The sequence below is a fragment of the Neodiprion lecontei genome, chromosome 1, assembly GCF_021901455.1.
Source record: "Neodiprion lecontei isolate iyNeoLeco1 chromosome 1, iyNeoLeco1.1, whole genome shotgun sequence".
NCBI lineage: Eukaryota > Metazoa > Arthropoda > Insecta > Hymenoptera > Diprionidae > Neodiprion > Neodiprion lecontei.
Window position 1 is genome coordinate 10,716,443 of NC_060260.1, and position 16,143 is coordinate 10,732,585.

Here is a 16,143-nt window from a genome sequence, read left to right on the forward strand (position 1 = left end):
GCAGTAAGAAAATAACCTGCCCGCAGCAATGCAATACGGTGAAGAAATTTCAAAAAAAAAAAAAAAAAAAAAAAAAAAAAAAAAAAAAAAAACAAGGTGCTGAACGAAAGAAAAAAGAAAAACGAAACGAAGAGGATGATCTATAGTCACATTTTGAACATCTGAATTCTGAAGGAATAAATGATTTTTATCTACCTCTAGATGTGAAAATCGTTTATTACCAGATTTGTAAGCGGCACTTAATTTTAAGAAAAGCGTGTGGCATGTCAATTCAATCGTGGCACGGCAATCGGACGTTTCCTTTGTCAGCTTACACGGTCGTAATTTCCCTCGGCTTACAATATTTTTTGCTTCGTCAACTTCTCGCAATACAATTCCGATTGTAATTTTATTCACGGTATGTTGCCCCAGAAAAAAATACAGTGAAAAACATTTTTCCGTCCGATTCGGCACACTTGATTTGATTATAAAAATTTTACTCAACTTTCCGGAACAATCAGCAATATTACGAACAATAATTTATGAAGTGTGAGTTCACGATGAAAATAAGGTTTTGATAATTTTTCAATAATTTTATGGCGCGCATTGTTTTCGATGAAAATTAATTCACAACAGATAAGTGTTACTCCAATTCCGTGTTCACATCGTATCTTTATTACGCCATATGAAAAATTTCTCATGTACTTTGTACTTTTTTTCATGTACTTTACACTTTGTAAAGAAAATTCAGTAAAATTAAAGGCACGATGAAACGGAATTTTGAATTATATGAAAAGAATATTCTTCGAGTACTGTTTGCTGAAAGTGTCGACCAATAGTCCGAGTAATCGTTTCGATAGCAACGGAGTTAATGATTTATATCGCTTGATTGCGCCTGACAGTAAGATGATGATAATTATTGAGATTCGAGATAAAAAGAGTACCTATATATAATACATCCATGCTCTGTAATTATGAAATCTCTACGCCTTATCGAATATTTCCAGTTAATTAGGTATTATATCCTCGGGATAGGCAAAGATAAGTGTGAATGGCCGTCGATATTTGGGCGCCCAGCGAAACGCAAACTATACCAAGGTATGCGTGGCATTTTTCACTGCATTTCGCCTCGGTATAATTTGTTGCAGGAGAATTTATTGGCGCTCGAAGATCGCGTTTTATATCCGCCGAACGGATGTTAGATATATCAGGCAACGCATTAATGGGCAACGGTAAGCGAGTTCTCTTCCATTCGAACGCATATCAACTCAGGGCCGAGAATTTCCCAATTATAAAACATTCGCTATTCAGAGCTGCCCCCTCTGGATTTTTCTCCCCATCTCTCCGTCTCCGAATTCGAGAAATATTCAATGAATATGTTTATATTTGCCTGACTAGACGGTGTCTTTTTTTTTTTTGTACGTTTGTTTGATTTCTTTAAGAAGAAGAAGAAGAAGAACAACGAAAAAATATAAGAACTGCGAGGTGTTTGCAGGAATTAATCGGATGATCCAATTGTCTTGATCTGAAATTATAACGATATGCAAGAGACGAAACACTTGGTTCAATCGGAAAGAAACGGCTTTAAACTTGCCATCCCTCGAATTTCTCCTTTTAACACAGCAGGTTTAAAGTTTGCAGAGAAAAAAAATAAAAAATAAAAAATAACATCCAATTCGAATTTCGAACTACAAATTCAGATTCGTGATCAACGCTTTTAAAGCTCTCGGATATCATGTTACATGAAAGTGTGACGATTTTTAAAAATTTCGAAATACTACATTGGATTCGCCGTTAAACATGTTGGAAGTCTGACCATGGGTTCGTTGTCGGTGACCCAAAAAATCTCCGCTTAACAATTTCTACCGAAATCGGAATATTTTTAGATTTTTTTCCACCATATTCGATCGCCATTTTGGATTTCGCAATATGACTTCAGTTTCGTGATTAGCGACCCAAAAAACCATTCTCAAGATATTGTTATTTTCATTTGATTTTTTGGAATTTTGTTATTGAAAAAGTATTGAACCGATTAACGCCAAAATCAAATCAGTTCCAAATTTGGAAAAACTGCGTCGATTGAGATCGAAATCATTGAAATCCGGTAACTCGTTCTAGAGATATCGTTGGACAAAATATTAATCACATACATACTGTGATTTTCTGGACTTTGAAAGGTCGCGATCTAGTGAAAACTCAATTTTTCATTTTCGGGTTGATTAAAATAGCTTCCTTTTATCTCTAAAAACAGAAAAACGGGAAGTTAAAAAGTGTATCTGGCCCATGAGGGGATCGAACCCGCGACCTTCGCGTTATTAGCACGACGCTCTAACCAACTGAGCTAATGGGCCGATGTATTTTAAAACGAAGAATCTGCACAAGTTTTTGGAAAAAGCACAGAAACATTTTTCACAACTGTAAAACGTATTCGATTTTTTTTTTTTTTTTTTTTTAAGTCAGGTTCACCGAATCATCGATGTCTAAATCTTTTTTCAAACGGTTATTTTTGCTGCAGAGAGCGCGCGAAATTTCCTTTCGACAACTTCTCAGGATTAATGAGTGAATTCGATTTTTTTGGTCACTGATTGAAATGATGGATATTAATAGATTAATTTTTTGGACGTTGCTTGTCCTCAATACGAAATCCCAGTCTTTAACGTCGAGATACGAATGCTTACCCAAATTGAATAATTATTTGCAATATTGAACAGCTTTGCGAATCAAAATCTCATAAGTTAAACCATTTTTCAATTATGTTTTTTCACTTATCCATATTTCCCCCAATTCTTATTTTAGACTCTGTCAATACAGGCTGCATGCTCACCTTTTCTGCATCCGTTGTTCCGATCTTGATCGCCCTGATCCTCGTCATAAAACAGTGCTATTCGCGTAAAACGGTTTCAGAGCAAGACACCTCTGCAAAACCATTACGACACCACCGTAGCTGTATTTTACAACCCGTTACACAATTGCGGAATCAGCGGATACGAAGAAAAGAAAAACACCGAAAAGAAAGAAAAAAAGGACGTTCGTTTTATCAGAACAAGTACCGCATCGATTTTATCGACGCGTGTAATCACGCGAAATTTGGAACTCGAGTCAAACGAAATTAATTATCAGCCCTAATACAATTCTGATCCGGCGAAATGTCCGCGGGAATTAAATTTTCCTGCATTATTCACTCGACTGGGTCGAGGCTGTTTTTGACTTGGATCAATGCGATTCGGTGAACCAACTTCATGGTGCGGTGGGAAAATACGGCTCACTTCACTCACCTGAAAAATACAGTAAAAAGAACGTTCACATTAATTTGTACGCCATCTTCCGTTTGCGAGAAAATAAATGAAAATTGCGGGTATTTAAAAGATGAAAAGAATAAAAAAGAAAAAAAATACGACCATCATCGTCGCATTTTCAAAACTGTCTTTCTGCCTGTTTGTATAAGAGTTTTATTTTTATTTTCGGGGGAGAAAACAATTTCTCGCAATATGAACGTCGCGTAGAATCCAGACATTTCTCTTAAGGGATGACAATGGAAAAGAAAGAAGGATTAAAAAAAGATAAATAAATAAATAAATGAGCGAATTGAGCAAAACATTACGGTGCGCGAATGAAAATTGGTCTCGGGAACTTCGCGGGCAACGCATTTATACGATTTAATTAACCTCTCTCAGAAAAATTGCCAAAGGAATTTGCTCTAAGGCTTTGAAGGCAAGGTTGGTTTGTTCATTGTTATACATATTACTTCTCTTTTTCACAATTAGTTTCTACTCTTTACCTCGTCTCTCAATTCCTTGACCTTTCGTTGCTCTTTCTTGCCTACGTTTAACTCGTCACTCGAAATTCAATTTCCCATTTCCATATTAGATATAATTAGAAAGTTATGGGACGATATGGCGGCGTACCGATTGTCGGTAAGGTAGGAATCGTGGCCGACTCCGTAGGTACGTCGCCATTGCGTCCTGGAACACTGTTATTACATCTACTTTTCGTTTATTGCGGATATATTAACAATTTATGAAAAATATATTCACACCTATATTGAAAAAAAATGCACGTGGTTCACCGAATAAAACTTACGGGATTGGTTTGATGAATCGAAAAATGAACTCGTCTATGGAACTGACGTAAATTTTTTAGTAACCGCATAAAAAAAAAAAAAAAAAAAAAAAAAAAAAAAAAAAAAAAAAAAAAAAAACCGAGTCTCCCGCATGATGCAGTAATCTATTCTTCCACAAGGGCCATTGTGCCTGCACGGCGCCTTTTTCTCTCCCCAAACCGCGCGAGGAAGGGAAGAAAAACACGGAGGAGCGTGATTCTAGAGCTCTGTCGAACTCGCCCGATGAGCCAACGTAATACAGTAATTTTTTAGCTCCATCGCGTGCCTGTAAGCTCTAACTCAGATTCAGAAAATATTACGCTATCCTAAATCCATAGTTGATTACGGTTCATTACGAAAATACACATCGCCTTTTTTCCACTGGCCATCGACGTGTAAGCTTCAGATGTACAGGTAAGATCGGTGGATTGTGAAGTCAGGGGAGAAAGCACGACTACGAGGCAAGATATTCAACTCGGAGCAAGAATTTTTCCAATAGTCGAAGCGAATCTTTCGATATTCTAAGAATGAAGAGTAAAATTTTTACGCCACTAGACATCGATTGAATTGTATTTTGGAAAATTTTATTCAATTCCGTAAATCCGCAGTTGATTCTTAAATTTGTCAATTAAATATAATTCAGTAGAATCAAATTTTTCATGCATCATTTAAGCACCGAGTGCCAGATAATTTTATTTGTTTAAATCACAGAACGTTTCTGTTTTTAGCTTGAACTTGTGTGAAAGCCGTAAATTACGCACACTGAGAGAAATTTTTAGTTCCGGTTACCGCTCAGTCCTTAACCATTTTCATTTTTTATCACAATCGAAAAATATAGTTCTGGGTAGAAAACGAAAATTAGTTTTCTAGCTGTTACCGGAAAGTCTAGTATCCGTTGCTATTCTTTCTCATTACGATCACTGTTGCTATATTTTCTTGCAACTGTTGCGAAAATTTAACGCTTGTGCAACAATCAATTGACGTTAAAGCCTTGTTTAGCTAAAAAATTAGAGTAAGCCTCATAAACTGATCTTACGTTGCAATAACCAAAAAAAGGATCGACAATAGCGCAAAATGGTTAGGCGTAATTCCAACAATATTCAAACAGTTTTTTTTAACGATACATGTTTTACTGAATTTTTCTAGTTACTGTAACAAATTAAATTTTTCTCAGTACATCAACATCTTTTCGTCCGGTTTATGAATGGTGAAAATTTTTCAATTTCGAACGAATATCAATATTCCTGTTTTTCTCTCTCAAGTCGTTTTCAATAATGGCATACTTTGTATCACCGATAAAAATGTTATTAACCGTATTAACAACAATTGAATACGTCAAATAATTTATTTGACAACTGCGTTATACGCGCCAAAATTATAATATCAAACAAGCAACGAAGCCTAAATAATATAATATAGCAATTTTCAAATAAACAATGCTTCGTTTCGTCGGGATTCGTGACGGTAAACGTTGACGGCCTAAGCCGCGCAGCCCTGAAATATATTTCCCATCTGTTCCCGAACAGAAGCGGGCATTACGTTTTAAGGCCTTGCAGACACGCGAGCCCTCGGAAAATAAAAGAACTTGACGTTTCCTCAATTCGCCCCAGGGAATTTCGAGAGGGCTTTTCGACTGCTAGTCCAGTTTCTGTCTTAGGTGTATACAAGCTGGAATAATTTTCCTTTCGTTTCAGCGCTTGAGAATTTTCATCGTTGGTCTAACGAATTGTCACATCTAATGTGTTCTGCTCTAAATCTTTCGACGGAAAGAAAAAAAGATGGAAAAAACGAGAGAAGCGAGGTAAATTCTACCGCACTTCGATATGACAGTTGAAAGCATAACAGAACAGACATTTAGTTAGTTTTCCCGGAACAATTGATTATGCAAATGCCCCATTTGAACATAAAGTTTTCATTCCGAAGTCCGAGTATTGCGTCAATGCAGCATTCGATGTTATTGCCCACACCTATGGTGACGAGAATTGTAATCATGACTATGAATCGTTCGATTACGTAACGAATTATATCCAAGAAGTCCTGGGAAAATCAATGTTGTTGTGAACGTACAATTCAAATTGCATGCATTTACTATTGACGCCTATACGTGCCAATTAATTTATTCTTACAACAGCAGTTGTTCCTCGGATAATCCGAACGAGATTTCTTCGGAGCTTGTTTTTTTACCGAGTTAAAAAAGTTAGAATCTCGTTTCTCGACGAGAGCTTTTTCCACCTCGTTGATTTCTCAATCGTGAAAATGCTCTTGATCCGCATTACTTGTGATCTGGGAATGATATTTTATAAGGTCAAAAGATGCGACAACACAATCGAGGCAACCGCAGTGTTTAAACTTTACGGTAAAAAATGAAAATCTGAATAGTCCGAAGTTTTTGACTCGAATTGATTGAACAAAAATTTTTATTCACTTGTATTTTTGGCAGAAAATTTGAAAAACATCGTTACGATAAGTGTTTCAATTTTTTCTAAACAAGTTTTCCACGCGTGAGGTTTGGGAAAAATTTATTGCTTCTCTCGGGGAATGAATATAATGGCAAATAACAAGTGTTAAATCAATTTAGCCAAGCAGCCTTTCTCTGCCGGATCTGAGGCTTTACCATCAACGTGAATAAACTGGAAAAACCAGTCAAAGATCACGAATTGAGAGAAAACACTGAGGATAGACGAAGATTATACAATACACAAAATGGCAGATTTAATAATTACGAATACGTTAGCTTAATCGCGAAGAATAAAGATAAACTACTAAGTTCATGTACCACATTATCGTTAAAAATCAAAGTTTATTATCGACCAAGCAAATGTCCTTCAGGAGTATTCCCTAACAATAATGAATTACTTTTTTAATTGTTATGTTACTTTACGTTTTGGCGATACTGGGGGAGGGCCGTCCTCGATATTCGATTACGATGAAAAACCGTATAGACGGCGGTTAATATTAGCGAGTCAATTAAGAAAGATCCGTGCTCGTATCTAAGCCGAACTCCATCGGCCGTTTCGCGTGTTTGTTAGACTTAAATGGTCGTAGACAACATTATTTATCAATTACTATTAGCCGCTGCGTTATTCCATAACAATTATGGCTCCTGAAAAACCGGATAGATAAACAGTTTTCTCGTAGTTCGAGTGATGACGCGTATGGCTGTTCGCCAGATTTTAATATGAGGAAAGATGTTCCTTAGTTGTGACTGTTAATTGCCATTAATAATTAACATATTCCGTAATGATATGCAGTCACGAACGACTTCGTACAAGAATAAAACCCTCCATCAATCCCGTACATTATTATCATAATGATTACCAGTATTATATTTTATTGGAAAATTCCAACTTTGACTTGCTGATGAACTAAGAAAATGGATATAAAATATTGATTCGAATTGTTATTTTCAGCTCTGAAATAAGAGGTTTCATCAACTCAAAGCTCTTGTTTACAGGATGGTGAGGTTGGATATTAGATAAGGTTATACATGTATTATTTTAAAATTTATGTATTTAAAAGGCAAATCTCGGTATTTTATAACTATTCGGGCAACTTTTTCTCAAAACATGGTCGGAAATAGTAGTAGAATGGCAATAAAGTCGCAAAATTGTAGTTTTCGACATGGCGCACAAATCACAAAAATCTGAAATAATTCCTGTGTATAATATACACTTGAAGCAACGAAGTGAATAAAAGAAAAAAGTTTTTGTCACATCCATTAGCTTTCGGAATATAACGATTATCAATTTTAATGAATTTTCTTGGAAAACCTAAGGAGTAGCCCCTGGCACCTAAATTGACCTACGTAAGAGGTTTTTTGGTAAAAACTGCCGAGTTTCTTGATTCCACGTGGTCCCTTGAATTATTTCTGAGTCTAAAAGAATATATAACATTTATTTATCTATTTATTTATTGCAAAAATAGCACATGTAAAGAAATGGTCGAAATCCGTAATTTTCCACGAAACAAGCATTTTCTGCTAATCTGCAAAGAAAATCCAAACGCCAATTTTTACACAAACTTAATACACACCAAAAAATTGTACAGAATTTTTTCAAACTTTATCATTTTGTTGTTTTGGTTTTTTCACTATATTGGATCCGCCAATTTGAATTTTCGAGTTTCGAGTCCAGATTCGTAATCAGCCACCCCAGAAGCCCGTGCGTGCAAAACTTTAAGGAAATCGCATGTACACTGAGAGAAATTTTTCTAGTTACTGTAACAAATAAAAAATTTTTTTCAGTGTAAAGAATAATGTGTCCACGAAAGGGTTAATCTCCTTTAGTTGAAACACTTTGTCCAAAATAAAATGAAAAAGCTGCCCGAGGGAAGCAAAAAAATTGCGGTTAAAAATGAGGTTTCCATTAAAAAAAAAATAAATAAATAAATAAATCAAAAAATATATCCTCCCCGGCGGGGAATCGAACCCCGGTCTCCCGCGTGACAGGCGGGGATACTTACCACTATACTACCGAGGATATACTTACTACGTTCCACACATTTCTTATAGAAACTTAATTCTATCACTCGTAAACTAGATATCAATATTGATGCCGATACTAGAGCAGCGACTTTATCGACGACGATGTAAAAAGCAGCACGTGCGAAGTACGATTAATAGTAAAGAGAAAATACCGGAGATTATCTGCCTGAGGATATCGGAGGCAACTTGAACTGACGTTCCTTTCGACAGGCGGTCGACCTTATAAGTGTGACGACGACGGAATGGTGATTGGTTGTTATAAACGACGGGGGGAATTTTACTGGATAAATGTTTATTGGCTGCTCATTATGCGTTGTGTAGATTACTTACAAGGCTGAAGCTAGTAGCTTAACGTTTGGGAAGTCCAATCGCCTGAGGCGGGGTGAAGTTAAAAAATTAAAATTTTGTGAAATACCCAAAACCTGAACCCCAAAATACTTTTATGCAACTACGAGGATAAAACAAAACTGCATTTTTTTAATTCCAAAAATTTTTAGGGTGGGGGTGAAAATCCCGAAAGTTGAAAAAGTCGACCGTTCGAAAACCCGAAATTGTACCAAGATTGTTTCACAGTACTGACCAAATAGAACAAAGTCAGATACACACCAGGGTGGCCGTTGTTTTGGTCATATTGAAATTTTCCCGATTGCGACCGAAAAATATATTCGTGTTGTAGAAAAACAATCCTCTGTAAATGTAGAAATTTTCGCGTAATATTAACACATAGGTACCGAGGGACGATTGAAATTTTGCCGGTCGTTTAATTAAATTTTTTTTCCCCATAATCTAGAATGGACTGAAAAAATTAATTTGCTGCTTGAGAACAACGTCAATATTTCAAACTAAATGTAGAACCAAAATAATTTTGGATTTGCGCACGTATTCCGTATAATATATATAACGAAACTCGATTAAACCGTAAAAATGATGGTTTTGTGAGATACATATGAGATAGTTGTTCCGCTGCTTATTTATTTCTCTTTCTTCCAAGTATAAACATTGTTCCCGAGCATCAAATCGATTTCTACAGTAGATTTTAGTTTATGAAAAAATATAAGTGACTGGCAAAAATAGGGGTGTTTAAGGGGAAAATTAACCGGCTTTGGGTTATACGCTTAGGGGAAGACTTCAGTTTTAGAGTGCTTACAGGGAAAGAAGGAAAAAAAAAAAAAATAGAAAATTAAAAATAAAAAGTGAATTTATCGAGCGATCCCGAATCCCTGGGAATAATCTTCGGGGTTTCACGACGAGACAGATGCCCAGAGCGAGAAGCGACGTTATTGAGTCATTAAATAGTGATTACTCGTGCGTTATTGGTTTGGCGACACACCGCTGCCTGTGGAAGGCTTCCCTATTTTTCCCTCCCCAGTATCAAATTTAAGTTTAAGCTTAAGCTTAAGTTCCTTATTTCCTTCAAGACATAACAGGTGAATGCTAACACCCATCCATCTCTCTCTGTCTCCCTATCTCGAACTCTAATCCGATCAATCTCCGATCGATAATTGATAATTTACTGGTAAGGTTCCATTCCCATTTGGTTAACGCATGACGTACGTTCTCCTATAAAATAACCTACGTACGTCATGCGTTAACCAAATGGGAATGGAACCTTACTAGTAAATTTTGTCATTTATATATTAAGGTGTTGCAGGAAAAAATAATTTGTGATTTTCCACCATGGAACCCCGTACAAAGTTTGTTCAGGTTAGAAAAAAGGATTTGGAAAAAGATGAGCGTTCTACGTTATGTGGAAGATCACGCTCACCTAATTTTTTACTATTATACAATTGTTTAAATTTAAGAAGAATCGTGAATGAAGTTTTTTTTATTACTTACATCAATCATATTAGCAATTTACGTTCCAAAAAAGACCCACGTTTGTAACATAAAATCTCCAATCGATGTTTGCGAATTTAATTTTATCTGAGGATTTTTTCATTATTGATTCAATCCTTTGAAATAATTATAACGTAATATGAACTTTCAATTTAGGAGTATAAGATTTGCTGTTTCTATGTCGTTGCGTAACGAATCGTGATATTTGGGTTGAATATGAATGTTAGGAAAGAAATAATATTTGAAATGCTGCAACGTGTTGTTTCGCAAATTCAAGAAACCGTGGAAAAAAATTGAATAATCAAAGCAGTGCGATCTTTCGCGTAACGTAGAACGCTCATCTTTTTACAGAATCTTTCTTTTGACCTGAACAAACTTTTTAGGTCGTGCCACGGTGAAAAATCGCAAATTATTATTTCTTTGGTCAAACACCCCATTGTACATATATGCCTAATTTTCAACTTCAAACCATCGTTTTCACTTATTTTTCCTGTATTAATTATTCACCCAAGCGTAGCCAAGGCGTGATAAAATTTATTAATCAATAAATCAATCTTACTCTTCGCATTTTCCGCATTCGTCACTAGGAACCTAAGCTGATTGTTTTTCTGCTTAAAACGCGTAAAAAGTTTTTATCTTTAGCCGGTAAAATCTGCAAAACAAAACTTTACCGCATACTGTGCAAACCACATACAAGGAAATCTGTTTCTCGTTAGTTCCTCTTTTGTTTCTTAGAAAAGTAAAATTAGCGATATTAAAAATATTTCCTTCACCAAGCGCTCTGTCCTCGTTATTCTCCCATATACATACGTATATATATATATATATATACATATATATACAGACACATACATACACACAGCACAGAATAGCGAAACAATAACGGCGCACTGGCCTTAAATCATTTTCATTACCTACGGATGAGCTCGCTCTCATGAGAATGAATCGTTTCTTTTGTCCTCAAAATTTAACCTCCCACGTACCCCGAGGAGGGACTTGGGGGCGTACTTATACAATAAATTCCTACGCCCCAACGTCCGGATAAAGAATTAAAAAGGACGCTTCGCGTCTGCGTGTATTTAAAACGTGACATTTTCTACTTTCATGACACACTCAAATTACATCGACTTGTGGGAGTAAATGGAGCTACGAAGAAGGAAGAATCGCTCTTCTTTGCGCCATGTTGATTCTCACGTTCGAATTTTAATCGTATCCTTTATTGCGGTCAAAAATGTTCTTTATGCAAAAAAGTCTGATTTTTCCGAGAACGTGGAATCCGTTTTGAACCGAACCGAAGTTGGAGTCGTAGGCAGCATCGCTTTTTTTTTTTTTTTTTAAAGAACTTTTTTTTCAATGTTCTCCAATTCTCATCATGAATTTGAAATTTGTATCAGTAAATTCGCGGTTTGGCGGGAAAAAATTTTACGGTAGTTTAAAACTTGGACGCAGATAAAAATGTGAAGTTTCAGATTTAAGTTGGGAAAAGTCGATATAACTTGGTTTTTTTCTGAAAGAAGCGTTTTCTTTTTTTAACAGTCTTTCAGGATTCAGTCTAAAGCGGAATTTATGACGGGAACGATCTGGCGCTTATTTCTGCGTCTAAAACAAATCGGATCTGATTTTATCCTGCGACAAGGATATGATAAAAATTCTAACGTGAAAATGAATTTGTTCAAAGTTAAAAAATGATAAATATGTTTCTGCGAAACTCTACGAGTTATAAGAGGCTTGAAAAACTGGCAGTATTTTAGCATCTTATAAGTACCTATACTACAAGACATTAAAATGGAAAAATTAAATTTCAGCCTGAAACGATGACAATTAATTAAATGTTGAAGCTGTCCATACATAAAACATGTAACGTAGAATATCGTGTTGTAGAAGAAAAGTTAGTCGATGTTGCGACGTGATTATTGAATAAAAATATCGCAAGCCGGAAATTCTTTGACAAAGTATAATTATCTTCACTACGATTCTTGGCTAACGAGTTTTTCACCATAACTGATTAACGCAGGTGACAACACACGTAGGTATCTAGCAGCGCACCTTGCAATAGATTTACGCATTTTTTTTTTTTTTTTCTTCCCTGAAAAGAATGTAACAAGACGAGAGGAAAAGTATATCTTCCAACGAATTAATTACACACAGCAACGTTGATGTGAATTTCCTTGTTACTCGCATCGCGAGTTTCACTTTCAAGTTGTACTTTAATTGCCGAAGGTTGGGCCGTAAATGATTACCGATTAGCCGTAGGCTGACAACCTTGACGTGATGTCTAGGCGTGGCGTATTAGAAGATGCGATCTTCTTGTTCTACGCCGATACGCTATCTGGATTTGTACACGGATAATTGGTATATACGATATTTTCCAAGTGCGTATATTAATTGGAGAAAAGGAGCAGTGTATGGTTTATAACGTCGACGAGTCTCCCCTTCGGTTCTCTCTTCGTTATGGTTATAATGGGAACTCATTCGTCCGGTACAGAAAAGCGTCTATAAATAAATACCGCTGTAATTAAAACACGAATTTCCGTATGATATCAGAGACTTGAAGTTTGCTCAGCTGTTAGGATTCAATTTCATAACGTCAATTTGCCAGTACGTCGGTGTTTTCTCTATTATATTTTACTCCAAGTTTACGTAACGCAGGAATTGATATGACCAAAAGTTAATTACGCTTACTGAGAAAAAAAATTCGTTTACATACCGATATTCGAAGTTGAGGTACCTAATAATTTTGTGTAAACGAAATAAACGATAATGTTGCGGGAGATCAAGTTCGTGTGTTTATCATAGTTTTATAGTTTGAAATAGTTTTCCATGGTACCAGGTATTTAAAAATAACCTTCTCTGTTACGTATAATATATTTTTGAACGTTACTCCCATCCAATCCAATTGCCAAAAAAGTCTTTACTCTATTTAAAAATTGTCATTTGTTTATTGCTGTACAGAATTATCAACAAGATTCGGAAATCGACTATTACAAAATGGGTATCAAAGATTCCGAGCCTCCATTCATTTTTTTCCAATTCTTTACGTAGTTTACAGTAAAAATGAAAAATTGCTAGGTTCCAAAGATTCAAGGATCTGCGAAAGGAAAAAACTGTTTCAAATTTCCCTTTTCTCGTCAACGTAAACCAAATTGAAGCCTTTTTTCACACTGATCAGGCCTTGGAATGAAAAGAGACAGCGAAAATCGGAAGTCACGTTCCGCGTCCTTGACCGATGCCCGTGTCGTCGTATAAACCAGTACTGCACGGTTAAAAGATTGGAAAAAACGAGAGGTTCAATATTCCGATTCAACGCTCGGGTTATTTGTAACGGCGAGCGCATTTAGCGGTCAGTCGGGTCGGGAGCGAACACCAACCAGCTTGGAGACCATCCCGATGATTCACAACCGACTTGCATCCTTTTGCGATGTTGGATTCACCGCCGTTAGGGTGCGGTGAGAACTCTCGATAACGACTACACTGCGTTAAACCACCTAAAAGGCGTGATTTTTCGTCTCACAGTAATGTTCAAGGTAGAAACGGTCGAATGGTGCAGTGTGAAATGGACTAGGATGTGCTCGCTTCACCGCCATAATCGGCGATTCGATAACCTCGTTTACCAAGCGATACGTTCCCTTCCACCTTACCATTCCAAGAAGGATTAAATTTCCGCAATGCCGTGATAACCGTAAGGAAGCTGACTGGTTGAATACCGGAACTAGTTCCATCGTTATAGACTATCGCAAATAGTTGCGAAGCATGTTAGTTGATAAAGGGTCAATCCGGGCTTGGCTCGCACGCTCTCTTCGAGGCAGTCCGAGCCGAAGTTACTATGACATACCGGAGAAGGTCAAAGACTCGATAAATCAGAATGGATAAAACGCGTCCTTGGACGTTGATTCATTTCCTTCCCTCAACAAATGATGGGAAACGACGTTGAATGCCGAAGGGCGAAGATGGATGTGCTCTTTTATGGTAGTCCGCAGGGCTTGATCGCGCCTTAATAAGGTCGGTTTACTAACAATAACCAGTGGGTCACAGGACGGTCGCGCGAGTACCATTCGCCGTTTGAAATATGGTCACGATTCACTCGGTGTGTGCCTTATGCCTTGAGAGGAGCGAGCAAAGCGGAGAAAAGAAAAATCTCAACTCCAACAAATAAGGAACGAAAAATATTACCACCGTACTGTAGAGCCTGTAGCTTTCGAGGGACAAAGGTGATATTTATACCCCAACTTTATGACAAATTCGGAAATAAAAGTTTGCTTAATAAAACACCATCCCGAATACACGTATATCGGACCGTTGTCATTGTTGTTGCTTTTGGTGTTGTACAGGTCGCGCATGCCGATAAGCGACCACTTTTGTTAAGCGCTTCCATGCGATTGAAGTCGGTAACGTTACTGTAGCGATGCGTGATAAGGAAGAATCTTTGCTTGGCGCCGTTAGAATTGTCCGAAATTAAGTAAATCACACCGAACGAAACGTACCGATACTTTTCAAAAGACAATTCCTTGAAAGTCATTCTAACATTGCAAAACAATGAATTTCTTCCCGATGTTTCGCGACGTTAACGTTACTTACTTCAACCTCGTGAATTTCCTCCCTTGACAATCGTGAGGACCGTTTCCGATTCCTCTGACATTTGCAATTCCACCCGACTCAAGTGCGCTGCTGCACACGGTCAAACCGCGCCCCCTAATTCCGCCGCTCATCCATCGTTTCCAAAGGATCAACCGAGACTGACAGACAGAAGCCGAGGGTATTGTGCCGGACGTATTCAGCACCAGTTGCAAGGAGTACGTACCTATGTGTTCGTATTAACGCGACTCAGGTATATGCCAATGCAAATTCCTGCAAGGTGACCAGTACGAGTACAGCACAGCACCGACGCATTGTGAACGATGGTTTGCAGGACTGCACAAGAACGCAAGTCGCATCGAACAGCCAGCTCTGAGGAAAGGGATGGTCGGTACCATTTTTAAGAAATACACCTTGGCGCGAGTAGAGCGTCCTGTAATGTATTCATGGAGTCTTGGCGCCCTGGCGTTCCTCCTCTCTACGCCTGCACCGTGATATCTCCAGTCAAGATGACGCACTGCCTGGACGAAGCGAGCCGCGATGTCAGACGTTGTGCACAGACTTCCCGAAGTCGCCTTGGACCACTTATACCGATAAGGGAGATTGAGGTGAAATTTCACCCTGGCGCTTCTCTTCTTGACTTTCTTTTTTTGCCACACGCGGCGCCAACGACGCGATGCCTCGCAGGATGTGCGATATTATAGGTACCTTATACACAATCTCTTATAGCACACCCGGAAACTCGGAGTGGTGGCTTCTTCTTCTCGTCCTTCCATCGGCAAACGACTCCGACGCTTAGGGGCACGTGTGAATTCCGACATTAAGGATTTCACCTCCTCTGAGGATCGGATCTAGCCTTACCAGCGACGATGGAGGAGGGCTCAGCAGACCTACCAAGAAACACGATAGGATCACGGTGTAAAAACATTTTTCACATGCGTTCGCGAGTAGATAAATACGTTTACTCGTTTCCTCTGATTTGTCTGGCTCGAACAAGAGGTAGTGGAACGGTATTGATTAGATTTTCATTTTTGAGTTCTGAGAGTTTGACATCTCAGGACTGGGTTCAAACAAATTGGCTCTCCTATCTTCCAAAATATCGCCGCGGTACGATTTCACCTACCGATATAATACAATTTGTTTCGCAACCATGCGTACGCCCAAAAAGTAATAG

General features: G+C 37.7%; 1 protein-coding gene and 2 non-coding genes across 5 annotated transcripts in view; all 3 read right to left on the reverse strand.

Moving 5' to 3' along the window:
- The window catches only part of LOC107226613 (mannosyl-oligosaccharide alpha-1,2-mannosidase IA), a 277,631-nt gene that overhangs the window by 151,063 nt on the left and 110,425 nt on the right, over positions 1-16,143 (reverse strand). The window contains exons 1-2 of one of the 3 annotated variants that reach the window (XM_046746420.1): positions 8,540-8,760; positions 2,804-3,254 (exon numbers count right to left, since the gene is read on the reverse strand). The exons of the other annotated variants lie outside the window; for them this stretch is intronic. Of the exons in view, the coding sequence (XP_046602376.1) occupies positions 2,804-2,851 (48 nt within the window). The 5' untranslated portion in view covers positions 2,852-3,254; positions 8,540-8,760. Of the gene's footprint in view, positions 1-2,803; positions 3,255-8,539; positions 8,761-16,143 lie in introns of those variants that run through there. 3 annotated transcript variants of the gene reach the window in all.
- Positions 2,257-2,330, reverse strand: Trnai-aau. The gene has a single exon. It is a non-coding gene; the product is annotated as a tRNA-Ile (tRNA).
- On the reverse strand, positions 8,485-8,556 carry Trnad-guc. The gene has a single exon. It is a non-coding gene; the product is annotated as a tRNA-Asp (tRNA).